This window comes from Rattus norvegicus, chromosome 6 (assembly GCF_021556685.1).
Source record: "Rattus norvegicus strain SHRSP/BbbUtx chromosome 6, alternate assembly SHRSP_T2T, whole genome shotgun sequence".
In the NCBI taxonomy this organism is placed as follows: Eukaryota; Metazoa; Chordata; class Mammalia; order Rodentia; family Muridae; genus Rattus; species Rattus norvegicus.
Window position 1 is genome coordinate 113840642 of NC_141539.1, and position 21143 is coordinate 113861784.

A 21143-nucleotide genomic window follows, 5' to 3' on the forward strand; every position below is an offset into this window, starting at 1 on the left:
GAGGAGGAAGAAGACATTCCATGGTTGATGAAGATTATGGGAGTGGACTGTTCTGTGTGTCTTAAAGTTCACTGGCTTAATTCATGTGTCAACCTTTCTAGGGCTCTGTGTTCAATTATTGTTGACAAAAGTGATTTGCATGGGTAATCTTTGTCATTAGTGATGGAGTGAAAAGCAAGCAGAAAAATTATCAGTGCTGAGAAGCAGAGTTTCAATTTCTATGGTAAGTGTTTGTTCATACACACTCGTGCACACATTTCTGTCTGTGATGAAGGATGGTCACTGTGAATATGGAGAGGCAGGGGACTGTAAATGTTTTGTCATCTTCTGCCCTTCTGCCCTACATACTAACTAATGCTGCAGCCTGCTCTTAATGCTGATGCCTCTTTTTCTTCCTCAAGGAAGTGGTTATTTCGTTTTTCTCTCTGCTGGGAAACCTCGCTTGACTTTGTGTCCAGTGTTTGGTACCTGGGAATGAAGAAGATTTTCATGGGTGTCTGTGTGTAGAACCAACCAGAATATTTTAACCAATATTCTTACAGGATTCTAGGTTGCTTGGCTCTTTGGAGCCCTATCTGATTCCAGGATGTTATCTTTCCGGACAGATGGACAGCTTACCTCTTTTGCTACATGCACAGTGAAAAGGGAGCTTGACTCCCTGGCTTGCATGGGTGGTTTTTGGGTGAAGGTAGGAATGTGGGAGCTTGCATGACCTTCGTACTCATGCAAGAACACATGGTATTGTGTGTGGGTGCACTGCTAACGTTCATCTTTATTTCTCTCTCCTCTCCTTTTCCTTTGCTTTGAAATTGCTGCCCCAGATGTCAGTCAAGGTCCAGGTGAGTCTTTGTTTGCACAGCTGTTGTGGGAATTTGCCTTCTGCTAGACTGTGCATGGTTTGATTCTGAGTGACCCCTTTTCCCAGGGATTAAAAAAAATCTTAGGTATGTTGCATTTTCACTGATTTTAGAAGAAGAAATGCCTTGAAGTAAGGGTTTTTTTGCTGGCTTTGAAGAACTATTTTCAAACCAATGGAATGTGTTTCCCTGGCTTAAGTGATTGCTTCCTTATGAATTCTATGTGAATCAAAGAAGTGGAAAATTAACATCTTGTGGAAATATTTTAAAAGCTGGTGTGATCCAATGCAATGAACACTTTTGCCTTGTTTTATAGCTATAGCTTCCTGTGGTTAAAAGCTGATGCTATCACCTATTCAACCCAGAAATTATATGGGTAAATGAAGGTTTCTTTCTTCTATATTCATTTTCTACAATGGTATTGATAATATTCTATTTATTATCTAATTATGCAAGTAATACATGTTCACTGTAATAAAACAAAATGAAGTGTTTGATTGAATTTTGTTAGTAGAAGCACAGAAGGCCCATCACTGAGATAACTGTATTTCTATTGAAATGAATGCTCACCTAGAGTTCCAGTTTTAAGCCTTATATGTGTTTGGGCCTATACATGTATGTGAATATATGTGACCATGATAGAGGACCCAATAACTCATAGGTAAGAAATGTGAGATGATCTAGAGATCAGATGTAGATCTATTCTAAACTAGCTGGAATTTTTGGTTAAGAATAGTGCATTGCAAACAAGAAGGGAGAACATCTTAGATATCTTCATGTTGACTTATTTAGCCCTTTTTATATTTAATCCTTAAGAGCACACATATAAGATAGGCACTGTTCTCTACACAATTTAACATACATAAAATTTAGGGTCTGACAGGTTAAATAGTCTTGCCAAAAGTCATGTAGTAATAACTGAACTCTAAAACCAATTCATACTTTAAAGGTATATGTTAGGTTCATTGCTGAAAATTCCCAATGGCTGAGGAGCTTGTAAGTATTTCTAATGTTGTAATTGCCCATTTGTTTGGTTTTGCTTAGAGGTAATATGACTTTTTCTTTACTGCCATCCCTTTTTCCAAATGACTATATCCTTCATTGTTTTGAACATCTAACATAGTCACTCATACTCTGGTAGGGTCCTTCTGATCATTTTTATAAATGGGATTATACTGTGTAAGAGTACAATATAGTTATTCTTACCAAATAGAGAGGAGGTTTTCTATATGTTATTTTTCCGCCCCTCTTTCTCCTTTATTTGAAACATAACACAGACCATACTTACTGCAAAAAGTATCACTAAGGTTGGAGTTATAGCTCATTTGCTATGTAAACATGAAGACCTGAGTTCTATCCCTATGCCCCATATTTAAAAACAAAGAATCTCAGGACAGAGTTGTACTTTGTAGTCTTAGCATTGGGGAAGTAAAGACTGGCAGATTCCTGGGGCTGGCTAGCCTGTCAGGCTAGACTTCTTGCTTGGTTCCAGGCCAGTGGGAGACCCTGACTCAAAAAAAGGTAGACATTCTGTGAAAATGACACCCAACCATGTCTTGTGGCTCCCAAATGACATGCATACATCTGGACATGCACCAGCATGTACATGCATGCGCGTGCACATGCACACAACACATGTGTGCACACACACTCACACACACACACACACAGTGAGAGAGAGAGAGAGAGAGAGAGAGAGAGAGAGAGAGAGAGAGAGAGAAAGAAAGAGAATTAAATCTATTCTCTCTATTTAAGAAGATTTTAGTTCAATCCTTCACTCGAAAAATATGTACCAGGTAATGGGGATGGGATGATAAACCAAACAGAAAACAGTCCCTGGTTTCATGTATTTTTATTCTAAATGGGGACAAGTACATGGACACATACATATCTACATATGTGCATATATATGTGTACACATTCTATGCATGTATTAATGCATATTTTGTCATGTGATGTCTGCTAAGTGGTGTGGAGAAGATAGTATATTATAACTAATTTATAGAGAGTGGACAGAAGAAGCCTCTCTGGTTGCAGAATATTCAATCCAAGGAAGTTATGTAGTAAGATGGATATCTCAAGTCTTGGTTTGCAAGGTGCCATTTAGCTTTGATCTTCCTGATTGATGACAGAGATGTTTCCAAGGGTGGTTACATGTGCCTACATAGTCTTCCTGCTGAGGAATGAATGGAGCCAAAGCTCGGCTTGCATTTCTCTCCCCAGCCTGTGTTCATGGGGAACCCTTTTTCTAATTCTCACAAGGTTACCATATTGGTCCTGTGTGTAAAAAGAATGCTAGCGGGGACCACAGGCTACCTTTGATCTATTCAAAGGGGTGGAGGTCTGTGACTGCCCCTTCTTTAGATAATAGCAACTGTTAATGCCCTCCATTTCTGACACAGTTTTATTTAATGACCGTTATCTCACTTTATTTTCTTAATAACCTTCTGAGGTATGTGGCCTGAGCCCCATTTTATTACAGATTAAGTAGGTGTCAGGGAGGTTAAGGGACAAAGTTATACTCACCCAGTTACTTAATAGCAGGACTGATAGGGGTTTTTCTTTACTCTAAATTTTTTGACCTTCGTTTTGTCCTTGAAGTATCTAGGGATGATTACCAAACCTGTCTCTCTTCCAGCTCTTTTAGGTTTTATCTTTCTTTTCTTTTTTTTTCTTTTTTCTTTTTTGTGGTTTCTAAGCCGGAAGACAAGCCATGATTTAGATCCTTCAGCTGTGGCCATGGTTCTGGCAGGAGCTGGCCTGCACAGGTCAGGTCTCCTGGAGGGTAGTGGCTAGCTTTCTACCATCTGTCAGCTCCCAGCCAGGCAGTCTGGAGTTAACAGTCCTGTGGCTAGGACACCTGAAGCTGTTTTTTGGTTCTCTGATTTTTTTTCCCGCTTCTTCTCAGGAAGACATATTGGGGATTTTATAAGCTACTGTAAGTAAACTGTTTACCCAGAGGCCAGTGTAAGACTATGAAAGTGATGATTGATTCATTGATGAATTTTACATGCTGAATACATTGGTTAGAAATAACCCTACTTTAAATGTAGTTTGCGATAGGACTTGTGGACAGAACCTTTCCCAGAGTTCCAGAGATGGGCTCGAAAATCTTTGACAGTGAGTCCTGGATACAGACAAGTTGCCTGGAACACGCAAGTTCCACTGGACTACAGTGGAAGTTTACAGCCTCTCACCCTAGGCTAGGGAAAAAGATTCAAAACAATAAAAGCAACAGTAAGCCTTTCTAGTACCATGTTCAGGTCTTGGGAAGATGGCTGCGTGTTCTGAGCTCCTCCAGGTGGGCATCACTGCAAAGGAGAAACCTTCTAGGGATCTTCAGTGGTCACCTCCTGCCAGTGACTAGGCCTGAACCTCAGAATTCACCTGCCATAAGAGTACATACTCTTGTTCTTCTAAAGCCCACATTTCCATGGTGACGCTGTAGACCAGCATCATGTCTTACTTGTGTCTGTACAACTGTATCTGTGCATAGTACATGGAACCCAATCCATGTCTATTAAACAGAAAGAGTAGCCACAAGCCTGAGGGACAATCTCACTCTGTAGAGTGTCCTGAGACATAGTAGAGCTTAAGGGGTGTATTGTTCAAGAAATACAGACAATACGGTTAAGGAAACTAAGAACTCCAGAGATGTGTAGTTCGTGTATTTTCCAGAAGGGAGTCTGTCAGGTATTTTAAACTGTCTTTTCTCACTGGGATTTATCACTTGTCTCCCTGGACAGCTGTGGTGGGCAGTCCCATCCCTGATCTGCCCTCAACCTTCTCCCCACTTCTGAATGATCCAGAACTCTCTGCTAAAAGGAGGAAAGAGTAGGAAAAGCCCTCCTTTCTACACCTCTCTCTTGGTACCCCTCACTGCTGCCTGAGGACTGTTTATGGTGCTGTCAGCCTCTCCCCTCAGAACAGATAATTTCTCAGGCTCTGCCTGCTGATTAGAGCTGAAATTTAAATGAATAACTGTGACCTTGTGGATGTGCCCTAGTTATTCACAGGCCCAATGAAGAAATAGGCCTCTTGCTCTGTCCATCAGAACTCTGGCAAGTACAGGAGGAGGAGGAGCTCCTGTCTGCAGGGGCTGGTCAAAGGCCTGGTCTACCGTTTCCAAAACTAATGCTGTAGCTTGTGGCTTCCACTGTCGGCTGACTCTTGACCTCTGCCCCTCATTGCCTTTTCACTTCAGTGTAAGTCAGCCAGGTAACCTAGTTATCTGTCCTGAGCATTGCCTTGTCTCCTGGGAGTCGCACAGTCCAGCTGAGGGATGCTGATGTGAACCTGCAGGCAGGAGACAGTATCTAACGTGTGTGACTCAGGGCTGTAGATTCAAAGAGGATGCTGTCGAAGCCGCATTGTACATCAGGGCAATCAGTACTGGCATTTCTGAGAGCTCAGTAAAAAAAGCAGAAGCTTCGGGCAAACCTAGAGATACTAAGGCAGATCATCATTTTATCAAAGGCCCAAAATGTCAACGAATTACTCCTTGACAAACACTGGCCTTAGATTTCCAGTCTCTCCTCCCTTTGGGGCCACTGGGACAGACTGTACTGAGGAAGTTGTGGATCACCTCCCTCAGTCCTCACCTCTTATGGTACACACTGCATGAGTCACCTGCTTGGTCTGGTTGACAGGAGGCGCAGGATAGGCGATTAGGGATGGGAAAGAATGATTATTTATCCACCCCTGAGTCTCTTGGGCCCACTTTTCAGGTATGTTCTGTGCAACAGCTTTAGATGCTACAGGGAGGACAGCACTGGTTGGAGTGGGTTTAGCAAATAAATATCGAGGAAGGAGCTTGATTGTTAAAAGCAATCAAAAGAATAATTGGCCACACCAAATATTTCCAGAATTTGGCTTTTAATGTTCATAAAGTTTTTACCCAAGCTTTTTTTACAGGTTTTACCCAGCGATACTCACTCCCCTCCTATTGTCTGGGACTGTGGGTGAGCTGAGAAGCCTGAGCTAAGTGACAACCCAAAATGCCATCTAATCCTTTCAGGAAATGCTAGGCCACCCTGGGATACATAGAACACAGACTTGACCCAGATGTTGGGACTAATCTGACCTTGTGACCCCACCAAGGCAATCTGACCTGTTCTCATTATTTTACCCTTGTGGGCTCTACTTTCCCTGTCTGTAAAAATGAGGGATGTGGATGCTTGGTTTGGCTCCATGTATAGTCTTTGGAACTTAGATGACATGGTAAGCAGTGTGTAATACTTGCCATACAAAGTCTCGTTTGATTCTTGCAATAAGAGTTTCTGTTTTGTTGATGAAGATTTTCAAAGGTTAAAAAAAAACCCTGAACTCAAGTAAACATCTTTTCCTTGTCTTGTTCTCCTTAATGTCTAGAGGTATGCTCCCCATGTAGAACTTTTCCACACACAACAGATGCCCCACCCACTTCAGAGAAGTGGGTCTTGATTTTCATGCTTCTGGTCTAGAGGTGCCTTTAGATCCTTCATATAGCCATCAAACTTGGCTTAGGATAAGTAAAAGGGGACAAGGGGACTAACATGTCAGGTTCCCACCCTTTTACAGATGAAGGACCCTGGGCTCCAAGACACTACATCCTTTGTTCAGGGTCAGAAAAAGATATGCTCCAAGATTTAAATTAAGTTCTAAGTGTCCCTATGTGCAGTTTTTGCTTTATCTGGGATTTGCGTATACTTGGCTCAGAATGCAGCTAGCTTTCCCCGGTAATCAGTTTTCTCCCCTTTAATGAGAAGAATTTGAGTCAGGAGGTTTAGGAATCTGCCCATTGTGAGTTCTAATAGACAGATCATCTGACTGGAATTCTTGAGAATTGAAAGAATATCTTCCTGTCACCAAGACTAACAATTCATGTCTTCTGTCCTGCCCAGACTATATTTTATCTCTTCTTTCCCGTTCTTTTGGATAATAGTCCCACTTGATTTTCCTCTTATTATCTTACTAGGAAAAACATTTGACATTTATTGAGCTTATATTTTGAGCCAGTCACAGAAATGCGAAGTTTTGCATGTGTTATTTCATTCTTTAGACGCCCCCATAAGGTAGATTCCGTTACTAGGTGTATGTTTCCTATGAACAAACTGGCTCTCTTGTTAGGTAACCAGTGCCAATGCATTAAAGTTGGCAGAATACATTATAAACGCCATGGCCTGGAGACATCTCCCAGGGTATTCTACCAGAGTATACACGAATACCACAAAGTTCACTCCTAGTTATTATTGCGTATCCTTAGCTTTGAAGGGTGCCAGTACATCGTAGAGACATAATGAAAGCTTCCTGGGTGGATGAAGAATGTGCAGGACTCATCCTATAGTTTTGCCCCAGGTCTTATGGAAGTCATCTTTTTATTGGGGTTTACCTCAAGACAGAGGTAGGTAATTGAATCAATTTGTATTCAGTGCTCTTCTTAGGCCAGCTTGGTGGGAGATGCAGGTTACAGAGAAATTCATCTTTGCTGAATATAATTGGATTGGAGCGGGTACTTGGCTGGACCAACAATGCTAACTTCCTATCCAGTTGCCCAGCACAGATCTGGGAAGACTTTGGTTCTCATAGCTGTAATGGGATGAGTAAGGGGCTATTACCAAGACTGCCTCCCTCTTTGGCTATCTTAAAATTGCAATCTTGAAGGTTTCTAAAGACTTTTAACATCTTCTCCTTTATTGCCTTAGAAAGGCAGACCTAGGCCAGTAGTGGTGGTATATACATGTAACCCCAGCCTTAAGGAGGTTGAGGCAGGAGAATCATGAGATCAAGGCTAGCCTAGGCTACATAATGAGTCTGAGAGCAGATTATATAATATATAAAGACTCTGTCAAAGGGAGGAAAGAAAGAAGAAAAGGAAGTGGAGTGAGGAGGAAAGAGAGATGTTAAAAAGCCACACCATACCAATGGTTTCAGACACATTTCATCCATCATTTCTGGAGGGCAAGATGAGAGTTAGAGCAACATCCTACAGCTTACGATGGTCTGAAGTCATCAGATACATGTGTGGGATGCTTCTTTGTTACTTCAATGATGAGAGGCACCAGAAGCATTTAGGAGGAAAGGACAGTGAGTTCCAAGCATCCTGTGGTATATGGGAAAATCCGTGCACAGATTTGTGCTACTCAGAACACCGTAGATAAGAACATAGAATAGTTATTCTCGGGGGAAAATGAGGCTATAGATCCTCCGCCTTACCCAGCTAAGTCACATAGCCCGTTCATGGGGGTCTAATCAGGCTTTAGACCAACTATGGAGGTCTGGTAAGGACATAGGCTGTGCTGGCCAGTTTGCTGGGCCAGGCCTCAGGAGGGGTGGGAGATGGAATGAAGCCCAGAGTCCAGGACAGTGAGTTCCCTTGTGTAGCAGCTTTGCGGACTGAATACAAATGGAAGAATCTGAGGATGCAGTGGGCAAGGGTGCACTAGTGCTGCCAGCTTATTAGAGAAACGACGCAGGGCTTGGGTGGGTGGTAGACACCTGTAATTCGGGGCACTCGGGAGGCTCTGACAAGAACGTTGTCAGTTCAAGGGTAGCCTGAACTACATAGTAAAGTTTATCTCAAATCAATCTACCAGTCACTCAAAACGTTGGCAAGATACAGGAGGGGTCAGAGAGGTGCCCTGAACAGATCCGACTTCTAAACCTGGACAGACATTATAGGTTTTCAAGCCCTTGCTGTGGACTGTGAACTGTGCCATGTGCTTCCTTTGTGGTGTTGCATGCGATTTGTGTTGTTGCCTTGGGTTCTAGGGCATGTTTTATAGGTGAGAGATAGACACGTTAGAAAGAGGCCTACAAACGTTAACTTATCCCATAGCTCAGAGTTTGAGGTAGAGCTGGGAATTGAATTACACTTTAGATTACAGAGAGCAGAGGTTTGCAAAGCACCGCGATGGCCTGGAGAGTTACTAAGAAGAACCAGTCTCATTACAGAAAGAGTTCTCCCAGGTGAGTCTGACCTGGCCAAAATTAGAGAACCGCTGCTCAGGAAAAAGTCAGGTGGAAGGTGAGGGGTGTGGCACTTCACTCTTTTTTTTTTTTTTTTTTTTTTGGTTCTTTTTTTCGGAGCCGGGACCGAACCCAGGGCCTTGCGCTTCCTAGGCAAGCGCTCTACCACTGAGCTAAATCCCCAGCCCTACACTTCACTCTTAATCTTACATGTACATGGATGTCAGAGGAAGGAGGGAGGTAGAAAGAGAGCAGGAGAGTCATTTCCGTCTGTGTTCCAGTGACATCAGGCTATATGGCTACCATCCTCACAATTTACCCCTTCCCCCATATGTTCCTTCTGTGCCCCCATGATTTCCAGCAGTGAGGGGAGTGTCTTATTCTTTGAGGATAGAGACTTCTCCATGCTGTATGCCCACTGCTTGCCACAGGATCTTATTAGAAATCAGTTTGTTTTGGATGCAAAGGACTGAATGGGTCATCAAGACTCAGTGACAAAATTTGGAGTTCTTTTGTAAAATTTGATTCACACTTACTTTGAACCCCTTTGGCAATGAGCAGCTCCTTGATCCCTTGGACTTTTCATTCTGTTCCAGCAGGGCAGAATATTTTAGAGCTCATTCTTATCCTCAGTTACTACAGCTTTCCACACCTGTGTGGCTTTTGGGCCTTGGAGACCCACAGGACAGATCTAATTACAGTTTGAGTGTTTGAAGTCAAGGCTTTTGTCCTTGAGGAGTTTCTTTTCTAAGGACTAACACATCTCCAGTTTCTTTGGCTATTCTCATCTAAGGGTTTTTATTCTTTCATCTTGGTTACTGTGTTATTGCTCCCCGAAAAACGACCTTTTTCTTTTCTTTCTTCTCTGTGCCCATTCTACAGAAGGCTGCCCACACAGTATACAGTTCTCTTGGTGTTATTGGTATCAGTGCATTAGAGGCAGCTCTATTGCCCTTGTTCTAGAATCTATACCCATTCAGGGCAGCACCAAACACTTTAGCTTTCTTTTCTAATGACTATAATGTTAAGCCGAAGTTGAAGTCAGTGAAACCTTTTACTATTTTTGTGTGGACCGTGAAGCCATTTCTTCCCCCTTCCTGGATTTGCACAGTTGCTCTGTTTCACTTAGCATGGGGCCCCTCTTTGATTCTGTTAAATCTGGCACACCATGATCTGTTTGGATGCAGTTCTTTCATTGGGACATCAACTGTTCTTTCTAGTCTTATGTTAGTCATGAATGAGGAGCAGTTTCAGGGAACATCGTGACAGGGAGATCAAGGACTTTCTCTATTGTGGGATGAGTCTTTTCTGAAAGTCATTCTTCCTGATCCTTTAACCCTTAGAGAGAAAAGCATGGATGCTTTCATCTCTTTGCCATTTCTGGCATTCATTCAGAAGGAAATCTTGCCATTTCTTCTACCTACTAACAGGAGGATCAGGAGAATGCTGTAAAAGTCTTTGACCTGTGATTATGCCGTATTGATGCTGTCAATGACTCATTGTCATGATTGGAAGCAATACTGTTAAATCAGTCACCATGCCATCGGAGCAAAGTTAGCCTCAAGGCAAACAATGAGCATCTAATTCAGCTCTTACCCTACAAAGGGAATTAGAGACATGTGGCTAACTGGTCCCTGCCTAAAGAACTAGTATCAGGACACCTTCTTTCCTGTGTTTCTGGAAACAACCTCTGCCACCACCACTGCCACTGCTGCCACTGTCACAGTCTGCCTGTTCAACTGATCTATAGCACTATGCCAAGTTTGTAGAAAAGGTGGTTTCTCAAGTTTTAGCTCAGGATTTATGTTAGGGAGTCATCTAGAAGCTTCTATAACTCACCTGGAATGGTAGTAGGTTATCCTTGAAACCTACCATTGTGGTCATGGGTACTATTCTTAGAATTGTACTTTGAACCAATTAAAACTGTTATTTTATAATAGGTCAGAATGAGCCAACTATTAAGATCCTCATCTGATTTCACTATGTTGCTTGGTCTCTTTGTGTTCATAGATCTTAGTGTTATGGGGGCTTGGAGTAGTTAGTTCTTAAAGCATCTTGTGGATTCTCTTCTGTTACTTCCTCGCTCCACCCTCTGCTCATGCTGGATGTGTATGTCTCTTTGTTGCATGTACAGCTTTTAAAATGATTGACAGTGGTACTCATATCTTTACCTAGTTTTCTAATATCTGGGAGGACATGAAAGTTCTTTCAGCCATTCTGCATTTGCTATGGTTTTTGAGTTTCTGATTATCCTCTATCTACCTGGTTGATGACATTTCTAATATATGATTCCATCCTCTGACCCTAAACCATGTGTTTATTAACAGTCAGTCCTGAGAGGAGAGGAGACTTGAACTTTTTAATTTCTGGAGTGTTGGAGATACGGATTTCTGCTTGTGTGCCAGAATTTATATTTACCCCTTGATATTTTTTGAGATGCTATATAGCCTAAGCTAGCTTCAAATTTATGATCTTCGTTCCTCAGCCCTCGAGTTCTATGACTATGAGCATGTACCAACAAGCTTACCCCTTAAAATTAAATCTCATTTTTTGTCTTTTTCCATTCTTTGGATCCTCATTATAGTAACTAGTAAATTATCTATTCATCTGAGCTATAGGTCATCACAACATCTAGACAGTGATCTATTAATATTCTTGTCTAAATCATTGATCAAAGTATGGGTCAGTCCTGGGGTAGACTGTCAGGTAAGAGTGAACTCCTGGGAGAAAAGGAGACTACAGCCTATAATGAAGGTCAGGAATTGCCTGGAGAAGAGCTGGTCTTGAGCAACTGTGGACTTAAGTAAATCTTTGCTTCCTCTTTCCTTTAAGAATTCTCATGACACCTCGTACCTCTGTTTCATCTAATGTGGCAAACTATAGCCTAGATACCTCATTCATCCTTTATTTCAAATACTTTGTACACCACACTCCTGTCTTTGAGAGGAGATCATTAATTTGTCTGTGTGGATGATCTTCTCATACAATAATGTCAAAAAATCTGAGTTTGAATATGTCTATATCTAGATTTGTATCATCAAGAAGGAAATGGTTTAATAACCCCAAGAAATTGTCCCATAAATGAAGAACCTCATGTTTAAATAGAAATACATATTGTGGCTGGAAAGACTACTTAGTGGCTAAACACTTACTCCTCAGGAACGAGGATCAGAATTCAGATCTATAACACCAGAACCCACATACATGCTGAGTAGATGGTGTGGCCCCCCTGTAATTCCCACCTCTGAAGGTAGAGACAGGGCATCCCCAGAATGAGCTGGCTGGTAAGAGTAGCCATACTGATAGGTTTTGGCTTTGGTTGAGTAGCAATGCTTCAGTGAATAAGGTATGTGTGCTTCAGTGCTTGAGTATGTGTCCTGACACCAACCTCTGACCCCAAATGCAGATGTTCATAAATATAAACCTATGAATTATATGCAAAAAAGAAAAAGGATTAGACATATATATTAATTTACTTCACTTTCTAAAATGCAAATCTCAGTGTGAGGATTTTTCCCCCTACTTTCCCTAATTCCCAGTCACCCTGCTCTAGAGACTATGTCATCACAGCCAAGATTTTTGCCAGCCTTTCCATATTCACTGTCTCTTTCGGTTTTTCTGAAAATGCAAAGTGAATATTTCCATTACCTTTTGATTTTATGTAATTAAAAAATTCCTCATGGCTCTGTAAGAATTCAATGTTGGTGCTTGCAACAAATAGTGACGTTTAATGTCACTCCCTTAATACATTAAAAAAGATGATAAATGGGAATTTATCACTTGGGTGAAATTATCTTGAAAGTGAATGAATTAAAAATCCTGGAAGATATAACTTGTTTTCTCCACCCTGAATCTTTTATCTTCCTCTGTCCTTTTATGAAATACTTTCTCAATTACCCCGTAAGGTAAATGAAAGAAGGAAGGAAGGAAGGAAGGAAGGAAGGAAGGAAGGAAGGAAAAATAGATTGAAAACCATCTTATCTAGATGGGATGATACTAGTTTGAGAGAGAGAGAGACAGAGACAAAGAGACAGAGACAGAGAGACAGAGAGAGACAGAGACAAAGAGACAGAGACCAAGAGAGAAGAGAAGAGAAGAGAAGAGAGAGAGAGAGAGAGAGAGAGAGAGAGAGAACATTAGCTTAAATATTGGAGATCTTTAACTTTCTGGTCTGATTCCTGAACATAGTAGTATCCTTCTCTTGCCTGTTTCAATAAATGGTTTTTAGACTCTGAATTAGTCATTCTCATGACAGGCTTCATCATGGCCACAGCTGCTGATAAATGACTTAGCTTTCATAGTCATTTCCATTTTCCTGAGTGGCAAAATCAGCTATCTCCATGGGGGTTTTCCCCAAGGGTATAACAGTTTAGGCAGCCATATGTATTTTTTGCATATACTTTACATATGATTTGCAGTCTGTTTCAAGGCATTTCAACTTTGCATGTCTTACTGATTGGTGATCTTTTCTTCCTTTTGTTCTAGTATATACTCTGACAACCTGTGTATCACAGACATACAGACACAAATGCCACTTAAAGGAAAAGAGGAGGGAATCATTCTGTATCTATGTTGGGATGTAGACTGTTCTTGGATCCAGCTAGAGTAGCACTTTGTCAGGGTTCAGATAGAAGACACTTTAATTCTTTCCTTCTATTATTGTTGTAAATATTCCCTAAAAGGTACTTCAGTTGCCTAAGAATCCTGTTGTTGGCAATTCTTAATGGCATGCCAATCATATAGCCATTTATTCATATCTCCTGCTCCATATCACCTATCTTAAGTGGGTTTTCATTGAATTGAGTTTTGAGTCATAATTTAGTTTCTGTTTAAATCAAAAAATCTAAGGTTGTTTTAAAAATTATAATACCCTTTATTTCCATGGGCCCTTGACTCAGCTTATGTATTTATGACAGTCTTGGAATGTCAGATCCAGAATGAATGCCATATTTTAACCCAAGTCAGCAAGCTAGCTCTGAAGCTAGATGTGTGATCATGGGATTCACTGATATCAGCATTCATTTTAACAGTCCTGAGGTTGACCAGAAAGCCCATTTTCATTTTAACCTATTCTCCATGAACCACACATATAACCTATATCTAGTGTGGCTCCCATTTTGTTTCTTACTAATTATATGATTCTTGTTTTAATTTTTTTGAGCATTATTTTTTATGGAAACCATACAGCCCTATTTTGAAAAAATATAATTAGAATAATGTTGACTCCATAGACAACTATCCCACCCTTACAAGGTTAAGACACACCTTGTTTCCTTCGGGCTTCCCTCACTTACTTACCTCCTATACCATGAAGAGAATTAAGTCTTTACATTCAGCTGGATCCCCTCTCAGACCATTGTACTATAATGCTAAATGCTTGATGGACATTGTTGTTTGAAAATTCTTTCTCTTCAACTTTACTCTGTATCTGCCTTTGTTTTGTTCCTTTCATTTTATCCATGCTGTTGCAATAGTCATTTTCTTCAATGTTGTTTTCTCTAGGTCATTTGCCTGCCCATAAACCCTAGGTGTTTCCCATCAGCTGTAAGATTAAGTCCATTTTCTTGTTGGGTCTTGAAATTTATGGCTTCCATGTTTAGATTATTAGGATTATCTACTTTTAAAATATAAGCTAATTATATGTGTCCATCCCTTTATCAATAGAGTACACTATTTATTATATACCTGCCATGTGCCCAAAAGTACCCTTGTTTCTGGAAATCAGAACAGGGTAGTCTTGGTACTACCCACAATGCTAACTCTCTAAATTTTAAGCCATTTTTAAATGCATGTGTATGCATGCATTTATATGTGTCTACATGTGCGTAGGTATGTGGAGGATGGGTGGGGTGGACAAAGAATAACTTCGATTGTCTACTTCCTTTGAGATAGTGTCTGTCATTCACCTGAAGTTGACAGATTAGGCTAGACCAGACTGGGTGACCAGAGAGTTTCAGGGATCCTCCTGTCTCTGTCTTCCCCTTTCTGGGGATCACAAGTATGAGCCAAAATGTCTGGCATTTTTATGTGGGTTCTAAAGCTCAAACTCAAGTGTTCATGTTCACAAGATTAAGGTAAAAATGAGCCATACCCCTAGCCCTTAAGCAACAGCTAAGGCATATTTCAAGTCTCCCTGTTATGCAGGAACTTTCTCTGAATAAGCAGCATCCTCTTATCAGTCCCTACTTGTCTTATTGCCTGGATTCATAATTTGATACCTAGCTATTAGATACTCCCTATTAATTTTTTCATTCAGCTGTCAAGCATATACTGAGTGTCAGACAGTAAATATGTACATGTTTCTCTGTGTGGCTATATACATATTTTTTAATTTAATTTATTTATTTATTTTTTATTAACTTGAGTATTTCTTATATACATTTCGAGTGTTATTCCCTTTCCCGGTTTCCGGGCAAACATCCCCCTCTCCCTCCCCTTCCTTATGGGTGTTCCCCTCCCCATCCTCCCCCCCAATGCCGTCCTCCCCCCATTGCCGCCCTCCCCCCAACAATCTAGTTCACTGGGGGTTCAGTCTTAGCAGGACCCAGGGCTTCCCCTTCCACTGGTGCTCTTACTAGGATATTCATTGCTACCTATGAGGTCAGAGTCCAGGGTCATTCCATGTATAGTCTTTAGGTAGTGGCTTAGTCGCTGGACGCTCTGGTTGCTTGGCATTGTTGTACATATGGGGTCTCGAGCCCCTTCAAGCTCTTCCAGTTCTTTCTCTGATTCCTTCAACGGGGGTCCCGTTCTCAGTTCAGTGGTCTGCTGCTGGCATTCGCCTCTGTGTTTGCTGTATTCTGGCTGTGTCTCTCAGGAGCGATCTACATCCGGCTCCTGTCGGCCTGCACTTCTTTGCTTCATCCATCTTGTCTAATTGGATGGCTGTATATGTATGGGCCACATGTGGGGCAGGCTCTGAATGGGTGTTCCTTCTGTGTCTGTTTTAATCTTTGCCTCTCTATTCCCTGCCAAGGGTATTCTTGTTCCCCTTTTAAAGAAGGAGTGAAGCATTCACATTTTGATCATCCGTCTTGAGTTTCATTTGTTCTAGGCATCTAGGGTAATTCAAGCATTTGGGCTAATAGCCACTTATCAATGAGTGCATACCATGTGTGTTTTTCTGTGATTGGGTTAGCTCACTCAGGATGATATTTTCCAGTTCCAACCATTTGCCTACGAATTTCATAAAGTCATTGTTTTTGATAGCTGAGTAATATTCCATTGTGTAGATTTACCACATTTTCTGTATCCATTCCTCTGTTGAAGGGCATCTGGGTTCTTTCCAGCTTCTGGCTATTATAAATAAGGCTGCGATGAACATAGTGGAGCATGTGTCTTTTTTATATGTTGGGGCATCTTTTGGGTATATGCCCAAGAGAGGTATAGCTGGATCCTCAGGCAGTTCAATGTCCAATTTTCTGAGGAACCTCCAGACTGATTTCCAGAATGGTTGTACCAGTCTGCAATCCCACCAACAATGGAGGAGTGTTCCTCTTTCTCCACATCCTCGCCAGCATCTGCTGTCACCTGAGTTTTTGATCTTAGCCATTCTCACTGGTGTGAGGTGAAATCTCAGGGTTGTTTTGATTTGCATTTCCCTTATGACTAAAGATGTTGAACATTTCTTTAGGTGTTTCTCAGCCATTCGGCATTCCTCAGCTGTGAATTCTTTGTTTAGCTCTGAACCCCATTTTTTAATAGGGTTATTTGTCTCCCTGCGGTCTAACTTCTTGAGTTCTTTGTATATTTTGGATATAAGGCCTCTATCTGTTGTAGAATTGGTAAAGATCTTTTCCCAATCTGTTGGTTGCCATTTTGTTCTAACCACAGTGTCCTTTGCCTTACAGAAACTTTGCAGTTTTATGAGATCCCATTTGTCGATTCTTGATCTTAGAGCATAAGCCATTGGTGTTTTGTTCAGGAAATTTTTTCCAGTGCCCATGTTTTCCAGATGCTTCCCTAGTTTTTCTTCTATTAGTTTGAGTGTATCTGGTTTGATGTGGAGGTCCTTGATCCACTTGGACTTAAGCTTTGTACAGGGTGATAAGCATGGATCGATCTGCATTCTTCTACATGTTGACCTCCAGTTGAACCAGCACCATTTGCTGAAAATGCTATCTTTTTTCCATTGGATGGTTTTGGCTCCTTTGTCAAAAATCAAGTGACCATAGGTGTGTGGGTTCATTTCTGGGTCTTCAATTCTATTCCATTGGTCTATCTGTCTGTCTCTGTACCAATACCATGCAGTTTTTATCACTATTGCTCTGTAATACTGCTTGAGTTCAGGGATAGTGATTCCCCCTGAAGTCCTTTTATTGTTGAGGATAGTTTTAGCTATCCTGGGTTTCTTGTTATTCCAGATGATTTTGCAAATTGTTCTGTCTAACTCTTTGAAGAATTGCATTGGTATTTTGATGGGGATTGCATTGAATCTGTAGATCACTTTTGGTAAAACGGCCATTTTTACTATATTAATCCTGCCAATCCATGAGCATGGGAGATCTTTCCATCTTCTGAGGTCTTCTTCAATTTCTTTCTTCAGAGTCTTGAAGTTCTTATTGTACAAATCTTTTACTTGCTTGGTTAAAGTCACACCAAGGTACTTTATATTATTTGGATCTATTATGAAGGGTGTCGTTTCCTTAATTTCTTTCTCGACTTGTTTCTCTTTTGTGTAGAGGAAGGCTACTGATTCATTTGAGTTAATTTTATACCCAGTGGCTATATATTTTTATAGCATAGTAGGTCTAACAGCAATTATTACACAGCTCCTACCACGTGTAGGCATATTTTCTCATGAAAAAGACAAGTGTTTCTCAACCTGTCGGTATTGACCCCTTTTGGGATTGGCTATCAGATATTTACATTATGATTCAACAGTAACAAAATTACAGATGTGAAATAGCAACAAAATAATTGTATGGTTCAAATCATCACAGCATGAAAAGGTGTGAAAGGGTCTCAACATTAGGAAGGTTCAGAATCATTGACATAGACTTATATTAATATATTTAAATCTCAAAGCAGTATGTGAAATGATCATAATTATTCATATTCTCTAGATAGGAAAAATCGAAGTCCAGAAACATGCAATAATTTTCTTAAAGTTACCAGGTATAAAATAGCAGAGGTGAGATTCTAGTCTGGCTCTAGAACCACTTATTAAATTTCCTACCCTGTCATGCTCCAGTATCAAGCCATCTGTGTGAATATAAACGCACACACTCCTTCCCTGCGAGTTGCTAAATTCCTGGAGGCCAAGGACTTTGCTGTACTTACTTGTATTTTCATTCCCTGGTCTTTGCATATAGTAATACTTCATTAGATTGGTGTATGGGTGGCTGGTATCTTCCTTAGCTGTTAAAGGAGCTGAAATTTTTTTATTTGCTATTTTCAAAATTAAAATATAATTACATCATTTCTTCCCTTCCTTTCTTCTTTTTAACCCTTTCCATTCTCCCCACCCTAACTCATGACCTCTTTTTTCTTGGAGTATTGCTGACATTTTAAATGGCAAACAGTGTTTTGAGGTAGAAAAGAAACTAGATTAGAAAAAGACTATTCCAGAATTAATGGCTACTTTATTCTATAATCTTAGAGGATAGATTTGTACAAGAAAAATTAATATATGACTCTTAATAATAAAGTAAGATTCTTCTCACAAGATGTAAAATAAGAAACAAACCATATGCTGGCCTTCTCCCTTCTTGCATCCTGGTTCGTTCCTGGTGTGATTGTCTATTTTGCTCCATTCATCAACACCAAAGTTTGACGTTACAATTCCATGCCTGCGTTCCTGGCTTAATATGTCTACTTAAAGCCTTTTAGATAAGGTAGAAGATGAACATTTTTCCTTGACTGATAATGCTACAATGATGTAGGTAGCCTAATAAAAGCTGATAAGTACATATTTGAATTAAAAAAGCACACACACACACACACACACACACACACACACACACACACACACAGTGGTAGATTATTTGCATTTTAAAAGGATTCTTCCCTTCACAAAAGGCAAAAGGATCCACAGCAGGGTTCCATTAAACATCCAATTCCTCTTACTACATTTATCATATAATTTAATTTACCAACACTTGATTTATATGCCACTGTAAAGGGGTAGCTCTCAAAGTTTTATGAGCATAGGAATCCTGTGAGCAACTGATTTAAGTTCCAGGTCTTGCCCAGCCCTTACTCCACCCCAGGATTCTAATTTAGCATAGTTGGCATGTAGCCCTAGATCTTTACTCTTTATCTTTATATTTTTAGGAAACACATAAGCTGGAGCCCCACTGGTGGGTTTCTCTAGTGCCTTCGTACCTTTTACCACAAAATAGCCAATTTATTCTTCATGGCGGAAATGCTACATGCATTTTTGGATCAGATGGAATCTTGCATCTCCTTCCTACTCCTGTTGAAGCTATAAATATCTTCAGTCTCAGGTGTAAATTAGTTGTCCCCCACCCAAAGCTAACCAAAAAGCCTTTTATGCCCCCCTGTTTTATTCTGAGAAATCTTTCCAGATCTTTACTCTTTTATTTCCTGAAGGTGACAGAGATCTCTGGATTTGTGTATACCCCTTCCCTGTCATTTCTATCTCCACAGGCGCCCACACCTGCCCCCACATCCTTTGTCCTTTGTGCTTTTTGACTATGATGCTGATACCTAGGACTTGGCCCAGAAGCATCAGCTATGGAGGAAAAGTTGTTTCTGTGTACCTTCCCTTACACAAATCTAAGCTCCTTTCCGCTCTCTCCTTTCTATTCCTGTGCCCTGAAGAAGACCAGAAGAAAAAAAGAAAAAGAAAAAAAAAGAGAGCATATTTCTTTTCTTTTTTAACAAAGTAAATTGTGAGGCTCACCTGTCTTGGCATAATTCCATTCCCCCATGACTGTTAATCCTGCTCCTACCACACTGAATGCCAGAACCTGAGCTTTTAAAATATGATTATAGTTTAATGAAATTTATTTAAAAAATAGACTCCATGACATTTATGGCACGTGCATCTATGTATTTAATATATCACTGATCTTTTAAAAGTCAGTTTCTTGACCTACATTTAGCCCCTGATTACTTTTCTAAATCTCTAGTAATCTCCAAAACATTTAGAGATTTCCATACTTTAGAGGGCTTTTTGTCCTTTATTAATCCTCTATATCCCTGAGTTTTGCTAGTAGAAGATCTCCGGGGTGATCTGGGTTTTGTGAAATGTTTTCACTGGTACAGAAACAGCTTAAGAGCAAACAATTCATGCAGTCTGCTATTGGTTAGAAACCTTTTCTGTTAGGTTTATCAGAGCTGATGGTTTTCTTGTCCTGTAGCTGAATTTGCCTCCAGTGAGGACTCTCCAGAAGTCCCGTTAATTGTTTATAGGAACATTGTAGGCCTTCTTTAACCCATTCAGTTAAGGGATTGCTCTTCCTCATGGAACATGGGCCTTCTAATACATCAGAAGAGTCTACGTCTGAATGGAGTACAGTCATTACTGGCAAAGGTGAATAAGACAGAAATGGTCTTAAGGTAGTTTGAGCAATCCTTGCAAGTAGGAAGTCTGTTGGTGTGTTCAATATCATACAATTTCTGTTGAGAATGATACAATGCGTAGGGAAAGAAATGCATGGTACTCTCTGGATGGTGAGATTATAACTGATTCTCTTCTTTGTTTATCCTTTGGACTTACCCCAGTTTCTGCTGTGAACATGTATTACTGGTGCAAGTAATTTGAAAGAAAGAAACCGTTACCTGATACTTTGAGTCTCTTTCCCAGAGACTTAATCTTAATAGATCTATCTCAAATCCTTCAGATTGCCTAGAATAACAATAAAAAGAAAGCCCTTGGAATTATCCAAAACCTGCTCTTTAGATGGGAGGGCCAGCGTCTCCCATAGCATGGGGGCTGGTGTTCAGGGTGTGCATGCTGCTGGGTGTACATGTGTCCTGTCTATACTTTCTTCTGTGCAAGAATTTAGAGAAGATTGTTTTGGGATTTTAACCATCTTTTCTCTTTTTTTCTTCTTCCTCTCTCTCTCTCTCTCTCTCTCTCTCTCTCTCTCTCTCTCTCTCTCTCTCTCTCTCTCTCCCTCCCCCCACCCCCTCCAGGCCTCTCCCATCTTATGATGAGTGAACAAGGTAGGTGTCTGTGCTGTGGTCCTGAGATGCCTGAACTGCTTGCCTCTGCACCTCTGGCTGCTCATTCAGAGCCTCCTCCACAGAAGGCCATTTGCTGCCTGTGCCTCCTGCTGTGGGCCAGGCTGCAGCAGGGGTCACTCTGCTGTGGAGGAACACCTTTCCTGCTGCATCATGGTATCCCACCTCCTACTCTCAGCTTCTCCA

The 21143-nt window shown here is 40.7% G+C and overlaps 1 protein-coding gene across 28 annotated transcripts in view; it reads left to right on the forward strand.

The window, feature by feature from the left end:
- The window catches only part of Nrxn3 (neurexin 3), a 1618001-nt gene that overhangs the window by 105126 nt on the left and 1491732 nt on the right, over window positions 1-21143 (forward strand). For 24 of the 28 annotated variants that reach the window (XR_015621666.1, XR_015621667.1, XR_015621670.1 and 21 more), the window contains 2 exon segments: window positions 822-839; window positions 20910-20939. The exons of the other annotated variants lie outside the window; for them this stretch is intronic. Coding sequence is in view for 17 of the 24 variants with exons in the window: in XM_087552049.1 (XP_087408175.1) it covers window positions 822-839; window positions 20910-20939 (48 nt within the window). In the remaining 7 variants the exon portion in view is untranslated. 28 annotated transcript variants of the gene reach the window in all.